Source organism: Engraulis encrasicolus, chromosome 4 (assembly GCF_034702125.1).
Source record: "Engraulis encrasicolus isolate BLACKSEA-1 chromosome 4, IST_EnEncr_1.0, whole genome shotgun sequence".
Lineage (NCBI taxonomy): Eukaryota > Metazoa > Chordata > Actinopteri > Clupeiformes > Engraulidae > Engraulis > Engraulis encrasicolus.
Window position 1 is genome coordinate 40,097,542 of NC_085860.1, and position 12,074 is coordinate 40,109,615.

General features: G+C 44.4%; 1 protein-coding gene across 4 annotated transcripts in view; it reads right to left on the reverse strand.

Moving 5' to 3' along the window:
• Positions 1 to 2,343, reverse strand: part of LOC134447774 (cytosolic carboxypeptidase 4) — a 178,094-nt gene extending 175,751 nt beyond the window's left edge. For all 4 annotated transcript variants that reach the window (XM_063197411.1, XM_063197409.1, XM_063197410.1 and 1 more), the window contains exon 1: positions 1,930 to 2,343. In XM_063197411.1, the coding sequence (XP_063053481.1) occupies positions 1,930 to 2,023 (94 nt within the window). In that variant the 5' untranslated portion in view covers positions 2,024 to 2,343. The remainder of the gene's footprint in view (positions 1 to 1,929) is intronic.
• Between the last annotated feature and the right edge of the window lie 9,731 nt (positions 2,344 to 12,074).

The window sequence follows — 12,074 nt, forward strand, 5'->3', positions numbered from 1 at the left end:
CATTCAGGCACACACTGCTCATAAAATGTGAATGTGTCCGGTCTCTCTCCCTCTGCCTCACGCTCTCCTTCTTTTTCTCAGCTGCCCCCCTCTCTCACAAACATTCAGCTTTATTATGTGTCGTACCAATTGCCTTCTTTGCTCCCATGGATAATTTGTCTTCCATTGTTCAACTTTTACATTACATTACATTACATGTAGCATTTAGCAGACGCCTTTGAACAGGGTAAGGTGCAATGTACAGTTGCAACACTGACAACATTGTCCAACACAAAGTAAAGATGAGGTACCAAAAAAAGAAGCATTAAAAAAAATGGCAAAAAGTAAACAAAGACATAAAGGCACAGTGTACAGTTGCAACACTGACAGCAATGTCCAACAATAAGAAAAGTAGTAAATATAATAAAAGATGTTAAAAGGATATTAAAAGCAATTTAGTTAGGCTACATAAAAGATGTTAGGAACATAGGACATGATAAAAGCAGTGGCTTAAGGGAAGAAGCTAAAAACTAAGGAAATAAGCAAAAAAACTAAGGACACGAATTGAGTAGAATTAGTTGTTAAGCAGGCAAGCTTTCTCGGTAGAGATGAGTCTTCTCTAGCTTCTTGAAGGTTGAGAGGTCACTCTACTTAACTTAAACTGTGATGATGCTCGGTTTTTCAAAAAGAAGGCTGCACCGTGCATAAATTGTGTGGCCTCCTTTTCGAAAAACTAATTTCTGGTCCATTCAGCTGATAGTTTAATTGGTGATTCTCTCACTCCCCTCCTCCGCCTCCCTCCCCAGCGGATCTTGGTGTCCTGAACTATATCTGGCTGGGCACACGTGCACACCATCATCCAGTCCCTGACAGTTTAACAGCTTCAAGACTTTGTCAAAGTGTTGGATGAATATAGTATTATGGGGCCAAAGATGATTCATAACGATGGGAGGAAAAAGGGAACAAAAATTAGAGGATTATTTTTCCACAGTCATATTAGAAGTTAAAGGACCCGGATCGTGGCTTGTGTAAAGATCAAAGCCTGAGGACATAAAAGCCACAGAGAGCTTCTTGTCTCCAGCAGAAATGAAAGACTATATGCCATGTCAGTAAAAACTGTATCGGACACAGTTGAACTCCTAATAGTAACATAACATGATAGGCTTGTTATGCAATACGTCGGAACAACTCCCATCTGTAGTGTTGATGCCAGTAGCAGCTGGAGACCCAGGAGTTTCCATCTCACCAAGTCCAGATTTCAAAGGGCTGTCACTCCCCTCCACTGCGGTAAAACGCAATATGCTAATAAAGGGCTGCAAACTTTCAACAGGCCCATAGTCACACATGCAGTATGTACACATACACGGGACACATATGGGGCTATATGGGGTATCCAGCTGCAGTTGTGAATGGTATTCATGGAGCGAGAGTAGCACCTCGTTGTGAACTGCTTTTCACCAGGAAAACCACACATGATAAAAGATTAATACGCAATCCTCCTCTGCCATCCATTCAAGTGCAAGGATAGACATGCAGTGTCTTCAGCAGAGAAAAACACACACGAACCCAAACACACACACACACACACACACACACACACACACACACACACACACACACACACACACACACACACACACACACACACACACACACACACACACACACACACACACACACACACACACACAGGCAAACACAGAGTCCTCCATGGAGGAGGACAGACAGACAGTGGGATGTGCCGAAGTCGCGAGGCACTGTATAAACCGCTCACAAAATGCACGCTCCGAGTGCTATGTGTTTGCGGGACGCGACTTCTGCGTTCTCTCGTTACCGCGCAGCGCCACTGCCAAGGGGGAGAGATTTCAGGCATTGCATTCAGCTCATAGCAGCACCGCATCTGAGACTCGCTCGCTCCCCCCTCCCCACCGCTACACCCGCACCACTCACCGGCTGCACCGCTCCCACCACAGCCATAGCTGGTCTTCAGACCCTTCAGAGTACCATTCCACGTGAAGTTGCCGCATCGGCTGGAACTGAACATCTTCTTCAGCGCACGTCTTTCCTTTGCAGCAGCGAAAAGAGGATTCTTCCTGTTGTTGTTGATTGTTGTTTGTGTTGTTGGTGGTATGTTATCAGGGTTTTTTTTTAACCCTGGTTCGAAAACTGAGCTGAAGGGGTGGATTTGCACGATGCCTTGCTTCCTGCGGGTCCCCTCTGGTAGGGAGTGATGATTAGGGGAGGCTGTGGGTGCCGAATGAGGGAGGGGGACTGGCACCTGGTGTGTTTTGTAGGAGTCCCATGTGCATAGAGTTTCCCCACTGGAGGACAGCCCACAGCCTACAGCTCAGCTCACGCAGCGGAGACGCAGAGTGGCAGCAGGGAGGGAGAGCGGAATCAATCACCAACGTCCCTTGTCATCGAGGCCTTGTTGTAGAACACGGCTCATCAGAAGGAGTCTTCGGGTCTGTCAGTGTGTGTGTGTGTGTGTGTGTGTGTGTGTGTGTGTGTGTGTGTGTGTGTGTGTGTGTGTGTGTGTGTGTGTGTGTGTGTGTGTGTGTGTGTGTGTGTGTGTGTGTGTGTGTGTAGACTAGGGTATAAGGTTCGGAGGAGCAATTTAAAACTTGCGAGCCACTCACAGTTTATGGGCCCAGGCAGCAGCTACATGAATAGCCAGACATCTGCAGAATCTATTGGGCAGTATACCTGCACTATTAATTAAACCATAATATAAGGCAGGCTATGAACCACTTATGGTACTTATTGCTGTCAATGCCCAGTATTGTAATAATGAAGAATCATAAAAGGCCATTACATAATTATGCAGAGTACTAATTCAGAAATGAGCTTCAGGCCAAATCGTATTAAACCTGTCAATCAGCGAAGTGGTGGCTGGCCATTTGAAATTTGTCCAGTTCTTTCTGCCCTGTCCTCTGTCCTGGATGCACTGAATACTTTTCTCTGATTTAGTATACTACTTCGTCATAAGCCCCAGAGAACAACTTTCCTCTTGTAGAAAGTAAAAGTTGTAGAAAAGTAGGATTGCGTGCATGGTCTTCTAGCACAAGGGTTCCCAAACTTTATCATGGCAAGGCCCCCCACATACCGGTATATTGCAGCCCAGGCCCACCTTACATGGGTCATGCGATACCACACTATTTTTCTTTGCATCCCTTTTCACAATCATAGTCTAGGTCTGTTAGTCAGTGCCCCACTGGAATATATAAAATATTAATAACCTGACAACAATAGAAGTAATGTTCAGAGATGCAATCGATTATTATAATGCAGTTCTTAACTAATGGGAATAGGCCTACTGTTATTTTGGTTTATTTGGGTGTACTTCTTACAGCACAACATTAACTGTCAGTAGGCTACCCAGAACCAGAACAGGTGTGGCTAATTAAGGGAGGCATGGAACACTGAAGAGTAACTGACAATTTTTTGAATTTTAGAACTCTACTGTAGAATAGTACATGGGTTCTGGCTGCCGTCACTCAAACATCTCAGGTGTGATTGGTGTGATACAATAAAACATAATTTACAAAGCATAGGAATCGATTTTGATGTACTCACGTTATTAAGATAGTTATCCCAGAATGGAGTTGGTAGGTGTACAGAAACCACAGAAACCGCTACAACATCCAGCCGACTACAAAACAGGTTCTTAGCACACACTACACTGGTCCAATGGAACTTCCAATGTCAAACACCTAGCCGCCTAGCCGGGGAAAAAAAGGAAAAAATAAAGCACTTAGTGGTCCGTGGATTTCAATTTTTGGGAAAATGTGTCCTGCATCAACACATTGCACAGGCATGTCACACCGCAGGAAAATGAAGTCACACCACAGGAAGTTCACTGCATTATGGCCATTTTAATCCTTTTGTATTCATGACTGACATCTGAGCTCATGCTACCTTGATAATGATATTGTGTTTAATCTTAATATGTGTTTTCATTTATAAAAAACTTTTTTTTCCTTCTATAAGAGCAGTCACACCACAGGACACCATAAAATGAACCTAAGCAGTCATGGGTGAGCGGTTAGGGCGTCAGACTTGCATCTCAGAGGTTGCCGATTCGACTCCCGACCCGCCAGGTTGGTGGGGGGAGTAATCAACCAGTGCTCTCCCCCATCCTCCTCCATGACTGAGGTACCCTGAGCATGGTACCGTCCCACCGCACTGCTCCCCATGGGGCGCCACTGAGGGCTGCCCCCTTGCACGGGTGAGGCATAAAATGCAATTTCGTTGTGTGCAGTGTGCAGTGTTCACTTGTGTGCTGTGGAGTGCTGTGTCACAATGACAATGGGAGTTGAAGTTTCCCAATGGGCTTTCACGCTTTCACTTTCACTAAGCATTGCGTGACAGAAACATTGCAATATGAAGACATATTAAGAGATTAATAGTCACCTTAAACTTCCACAGCACTCTCCAATAACTGAGGTACTGACTGGTTAGGAGCCAGTCTTTAAGACCTTTGTAGTTGGCCTTGCAGCTGCCCGTTCACAAACATTGACATACATGTCACCCCAAAGGACACAATTTGTGTTACGAAATTGAACTTGTAGTTATATATTTATGCAATCATGCGAAATGCTTTATACATTATTCAAAATGTTGTTGGTTAATTTATATATATATTATATTCCAGGTTTCATTAATGTTACAGTCACACCGCAGGATATTTGACATATAAACCTTTACATAAATCTTAACAAAAATGAAAAATGTTTCCTCTCATCTAAGACTAATATGAAACATAATGTACCACATCTTCTTTCATTGACATTTGTTTTTTAAAGGAAAAACAACAGTTTTGTAGGCTTTTAACCAATGTTACGAAAAAACAAGGCGTCACGTCAACCACCCATATGTATAGCAACCACTGCTTGCTGTGAGTCAACCAGAACAGGTGTTGCCAATTAAGGGTTCTGACAGTTACTCTTCATAGTTTTTTAGCTAAGTTAGGTTATGTTATTTTTACTACAACTGCTGTACATGGGTTCTCAATTTTTGTTTTCCCCTGGCTGCGCAACCCTGGCTGCACACAACTCAACCTCTGATTGTTGGAAACCGCTGTCAGTCAAAAAATTTGATCATATGGTTTGCCCAATTTGAAAACCACTGTTCTAGCGCACCTCAACCAAGGAAAGACGTTTGTACTGTTGTATTCAATGGAATAAATTGACAATATTTCTGCCTCCATGTCTGCCATTCTTTCTTTCTGCCTGCTTGTCTTTCTGTCGACTAGTCTGTTTCTGTCTTTCCGTCTGTCTGTCTGTCTGTCTGTCTGTCTCTCTGTCTCTCTCTCTCTCTCTCTCTCTCTCTCTCTCTCTGTCTGTCTCTCTCTCTCTCTTTCTCTGCCTGCCTGTCTGTCTGTCTGTCAATCAATCCAGTCTCCTTTAAAGTCAACAGGTGCAGCCTTCAGTATGATTGACATTCTTCAGCCACAGCAGTTGCAGTCCTAAACCTTCCTTACAGCACAAGGTAACACAGCTGTTAATATTTGGCTTTAAGAGCAGTTACGGACAAATAAACATTTCTTGTGAAAGTGCCCTTTCCTTAGCCTGGCGACGCCATCCTATGTACTCCACCCAAAGGTTTTGGCTCAGGACCTAGTCTGGCGAAAGCCTCTAAGCTCGGTTCGCTCACTGTTTAGCCAATCAGCAAACAGTTGAGAGTGGTGACGCAGAACTCACCCGCGAAGTTCGTTACTGATTGGTTAACACTATTCACACGTTTGTTTTGTTATTTGTATGCTTTTGCGACACTATATCGTAACAGTCATGCTAATAAAGCACAATGTGAGTTTTAAAGGACGACTCTAATAGAAAACCATTCTTACATATTATGTGAACCATTATTCAAAACCCATAAACCTGAATCATTAATTAAGTAAAAAATCATTTGGGTTTATAATTGTATAGTTTTTAGTTAATTTACAAAATAAACATGAGACTGCTATGGTGCTCGCCTGGGTGTCAGTCAACATGACCTAGGACTAGCTGTAGCCTGCTAGCTTCGTCGACCTACTGTGCTTTCAGGGTTGGGTGGGTGGAATAGCTGTAATATGATACAGTAAGTAACAGATGAAACACTTTCCGTAACTTTGGCTCCCTTCATTGATCGTTCAGCTACCGTAGACCACCGGCGAGAACATAGATTATATAGTGTGTCAGATACAAATCTTCGTGTGACATGGTCTACTCTTTTGGTGCTACTGGCTATTCCAGACTGTTTAGAAACCCCATGTTGCTACGTGTCTTTTGAGGTCAAGCGTAATTACAATGTGACTGTGTTAGATATTCACCCCAACAGCGAAAATGTCGTGGGCAGATTAAGAGCTATTTGTTTCACTCCATATCTGTGGACAGTGTCCTATATTTTATACAGTGCTGTTGAGCTTGGAAGTTTGCTTGGTACTGGAGACGTGAGGAAAGCTAATAAGCTAGCCCGGTAGTTGCAGAACTACTGCTGTTAGACTTTCTATTTAATTGAAATTGAAAACATTTCTTTGCAAACTGTTCGGCGTCTTGGATAATGAACACCATGCACTCTATAACCGCATTCAAATTTCACAGCTCCCACAGTGTGCACAGATCCAGTTAGCCAAGGCACTGCTAATGACCCGGTGTGCGTTCCATTCCCCACACTGTGCACTGTGTACTGAGATGCAGTGCACTTCCCACCCTCAACTTAACGGCAAATAAGTGCAGATATTTTGACTGACACAAGTGCGTGGATTGAGACGTAGGGCACTGGTGATTTTTAATGTTTGTTTTTGGGGGGCGGGACTGAGAGTGTTGAAAAACAGTTAAAAAAAAGTTCACAAACAGTCATTACTACTGAACAAAACAACTTCTGTACATTAGAGTTCTGTTTCTGGACATATGAAAACACGTTTGAAACCATGTAAACTTATAGTTTTCTATTAGAGTTGTCCTTTAATATGAATTCGGAATTCCAATTAATTTAAATGGCGGAGTAAGATCAGACCATCTCCCACCCTCCATGGAAACGGATGCCTCTTAGCTTTCACCAGACTGTTTGACTGTTTGCCCAGACTACACTTTTATGTATAAAGTAATTATAAGAAGGGGGAAATTCCAGATGACTTTTCATAATAAATATGTTTGCCCCTATGTTGGTCTCTATCCTCACACAAAAAACAGCCTTCATCTCTATGGCCCACCACCAATAGGCCATCCCAGTAGGTCAGGGAGCAGTTTTAGCCATGGGAAGCCGTTAATAGACAACATACATAACTCATTGTCTCGAAGACTCATTAATGCCAGTCAGGCCTGCGAGGGCACATCATTGATGTTTTATTGGCAAATACCAATGGGAAGGCCACACTGCCATCCAGCAGCGGTTCTACCCATATGGGGGCCCTTGGCAAAATATAGACATGGGCCCTTTTGAATTCCTGTCTCCCATATTTACCATGGCTGGGCTAACTGTTAGGGGGGCATACAATGGGCAAATATGGTGGGGCCCTTGGCAACTGCCTAGTTTGCTCATTGGTAAAACCGGCTCTGCTGTCGTCCCACACGGTAGAGTTGAGTGAGAGGGCAAAGACACTATGCCCTGCAGCTGGTTCGAGAGAATGAACAAGGACCGGGAAAAGCAAAGGCGCACGAGCCTTTGGAAAGAGACGTCCAGTAGGCAGAGATTTACTGCCACATGGCCGTCTCTCAAACCTTTAATTAACACTTTACATCCTTCGCATGGCTCACTCAAGGCCACGAGTGCCTTGGCAAAAAAAGAATGCCACTGGATAACTTGCTCCCTTTCCCAACCCTCCACCATCTCTCTGTTCCTCAGATATGGGAAGGTTGCCAAATGTATATGTCCACCATTTCTGGACCTGTTAAGCTTGCTTAAGACAGACCCCTTGGCTGACAAAGTGGAATCAGAGTGTGATAAAGCTTTCAGAGGAGATACAATCTCCATCATCAATCATCAATCTAATGTCAGCCATTGATGCTAATCTTGGTGCTCTGATGTGCTGGGTGACCAAGGCATATGCATTTGAGCACAGTACAGTTCTTTTTTTATTGGTGAGTGGTGACACAACCACTGAAATGGTTCAATGAGAGGCTTCTGTAGCCTTTTTGAACATGGCAAAAGTCACTATTTCAGATTAAAAAAAGAAAAGAAAATAGCACAAACCATCTCAATCCGTGTCTACTATGAAAGTAGATTATCTACAACCAATTAAGAACAGCTCTATGAATTCATCATTACCATCAGTAATCTGATTGGTTGTAGCTCTGCCCAGTGGAAAGCAATGGAAAGACATCCCCTTGATCCTATCTCTGAGAACCGTCTTGTGTCCATCTCATTATTTAACCTCCCGGGCCATGCCTTGTGCTTGTGGCCTCATATGTATACTTTGCTGATGTCCCGCCTCTGTAGAGAAAACAATTAAGTTCCCCCGCTGTCAACCTAGGCAAAACAACTTTTGGGGGACTTTTCCCATTCCCATTCAACAACATGAATGAGAACATGACCTTTGAGTTGTGCTTTTGTGCGTTGATGAATAAAACTTTTGTTGTCAATAACGTCTTGCCTCGCGTCAAGGAAAGGATGGGAGATTAGATATTGAAATGGACACCCTGTCTATGAGAGATTTGACAGACCAGGCTCTAGCATGTCGACAAGCTTGGTGCTGGACAAGGGCTAACATTTCGACATGGTAACAGCACTGGAAAAGAACACTGGTGCAGATAAAAAGCAATACCTTGCACACACTGGCTTAATTGCATTTTTTTTGATTAAATGAAATCGATTCATTCAAATTAATGGAATATCGCCCCTTATATGTTAGCCAGTCCATATGACCTGAACTCTTTGGACTGTTAGTAGCACCCTACTGTTGAGAGTATGGCTGTGTGTGTGCCGCCCTTAGTAGCTGTTTTCATCCCCTGGAAAAGAGGGACCAGGGAGAGGGCACAGCGAGACTCTTGTGCAAACCGGCTTGTCACCCAGGTCTCTCCACAGCAAAAGATAAACCCTGGAACGATGTCTATGCAGGGCACACTCTCAAGTTGCTAGGCCATACATTGCAAGGATTAGACATCTTTCATTGCTTTGCGTGTTCTTTGGATGTTTTGCCAGATGGCAGTCATCACTAGATCTCCAAGGCATGAACAAGCATTTATCATGATGAAGTAGCACCTTACATGATAATTTTTCAGAGCTGTGACTAATATTAGCAATGCATTTAGTGCAATAGTTAATATTCCTCAGTTACTAATGTGAATAGTACCAAGTTATTAGTTTGTTTACAACACTTCCGAGAATGGCAACCACGAAACGATGAATAGTCCAGCCATGTTTTTAATTTACAAACATCTAAATTGCTCTTGGCTTCTGTGTAACAACAGAAGGCCAACTTTAGAGCGCCACTGCCACCATGGCTATGCTGTAATGAATGTACGTATAATCGGAGACTGCTGCTAGATTTGTTTTCTTTTTCTGTCCAGAGAACTTGTTTTAGCCTGGGAGAGGAACCCCCCACAGGTGACATTCCGTCTGAGTAGAACTGCTGTTGGCGCCCCTGGCTACATCTAAAGGACCCGTGTGGACTGTCAGCACGTCTAACTCCAGCTAACGAATCTGTCTGAACCTCGCCCTCTCACTTGCTAACTGTTACAAAACTTGGAGCCCTGAAATTACTTACTTGGTAATTGCACCTAATCCTCCAGCCCCTAAAATAGGCTTCTTGATTATTCAAATGAACATTGTTTGAATCTGTTGCAATTAAACATGGCCGCTGGCAACCACCAGTAAGCAAGTTATGAACTACCCAACCAAAAACATTACAAAGGTCAGAGCTCGCACCAGGAGTAGCTTGGAGTCAGCTTCAACTGGAGGGGACTGATGAAAGCCATAGAAGATAGGTGTGGTCCTTCATGAAATATACAGACCTTATGGAACAGAGCTGTAAGAAGGTGCCAGGGTTGAGGTGATATGACGGTGTGTGTGTGTGTGTGTGTGTGTGTGTGTGTGTGTGTGTGTGTGTGTGTGTGTGTGTGTGTGTGTGTGTGTGTGTGTGTGTGTGTGTGTGTGTGTGTGTGTGTGTGTGTGTGTGTGTGTGTGTGTGTGTGTGTGTGTGTGTGTTGGCCAGGAGGGCTGACAGCCTCAGTCAATCAGTGTGTATTTGTAACGTGAGCGAACACTGGGCTTTGCATGCTATGCGTAGCTGAAATAGCATTTTCCATGAGGCAGAGGGAAGAGAGCAGAGGGCAGTGAAACCCGACCTCGGGGAGACTGCTGAAGATGGAGTGCCACCACAACACCCGCACATGCATGGCCAACGCACATGGGTGTACACGCACGCACGCACGCACGAACGCACGCACACACACACACACACACACAGACGTCACGCATGGCCAACGCACATGGGTGTACACACGCAGGCAGGCACGCACACACACAGACACACACACACACACACACACACACACACACACACACACACACACACACACACGCACAACCACACACACACACACACACACACACACACAGCCGACATACATGGGCATACACACGCACGCACACACACACACACACACACACACACACACACACACACACACACACACACACACACACACACACACACACACACACAAATGTCTTTGCCCACGCAAACAACCAACCATAAACGCAGAACATGGTCATGTGTCCATACCAGACCACCAAGGACTATCTTTATTCTGCAACGATAGTGTGTATATACATAAAGAGATTATTGTGCTGTGTCACACTGTCACCGACTCCCTATCCTTTCATCACTTTGTCCTCATTATTTAGTTCATTTTTATGACGTTTCCTCATAAAATACATTAAATACATTTTTGTTTTGTGTGACATCATTGGATAGGAAACTTTTTTTCTGCGCTGATACTGTATTTAAAAGGCTTTTTATCGCCCTCTAGTGGTCATACAGTCGTACACCTCATGTGTGCAGTAAATCAGAATCCCCTGAATCATATCTTTCAACATGTGGATATATGAACGAGAACAATGTGACACTCGATCTGACAATATGCCTCTATTGGGCTGCCCTTTTAATAAATAAACGTGTATAATGACTCCATATCAATGATATGGAATGTGCTGGTTCTGCATTAACGTGGCTCGGGTGATCACAGGGCAGCTCTGTGGAGAACGTTAGCTGACACGGATGACTCCGGAAAGGACGGAGCATCTGTCATGCATGAGGATTTCAATTCTAAGATATTTATGTCCACCACCACATTAGTAAGCCGAGATGCATTCAATCGCCCATCGTCTGTAAGAATGGTCAACACATTCCACAATGGTGTGTGCGTGTGTTTTTTTGTGTGGATTTCTGCAAATTACAAAAGTTTGCTGTTTTGATGCCAGAAATATACATCAAAATGAAGTGGGATGTCATTGGCTGTCTGTCAGCACAGGAGAACTCGTAAATTCAGGGGGGTCTGGAGGAGCAATTACCCCAAAGTTGAGCTCGGGTTTCATAGTCTTGCTGTCATCGAGCTCCAGCTCCTATATTATCTTCTGCAATCCAGATAGTTTGCCCTCTCCCTGCTGGAGCCGGCAGACATGCTTGTTTACTTACACTCATACTGGCACTTGGACTCGCTCACACACACCCCATGCTGACACACCCACACACGTACATGGACTCACACACACACGAATGCATGCACACACACACACACACACACACACACACACACACACACACACACACACACACACACACACACACACACACACACACACACAGGGCCCCTGACAGCTTCGGCTGGGCCCTGGACAAAGACATCTGAAAGGGCCCCAAACCCAATACATTCAATGTAAAGAGGATCCAATTCTGGGCCCCCTCTCTCCCTGGGCCCGGGACAAGAGACCCCTTTGTCCCCCCGTGCCAGCTTCCTTGCACACACACACACACACACACACACACACACACACACACGCACACACGCACACACACACACACACACACACACACACACACACACACACACACACACACACACACACACACACACACACACACACACACACACACACACACGCACACAGCC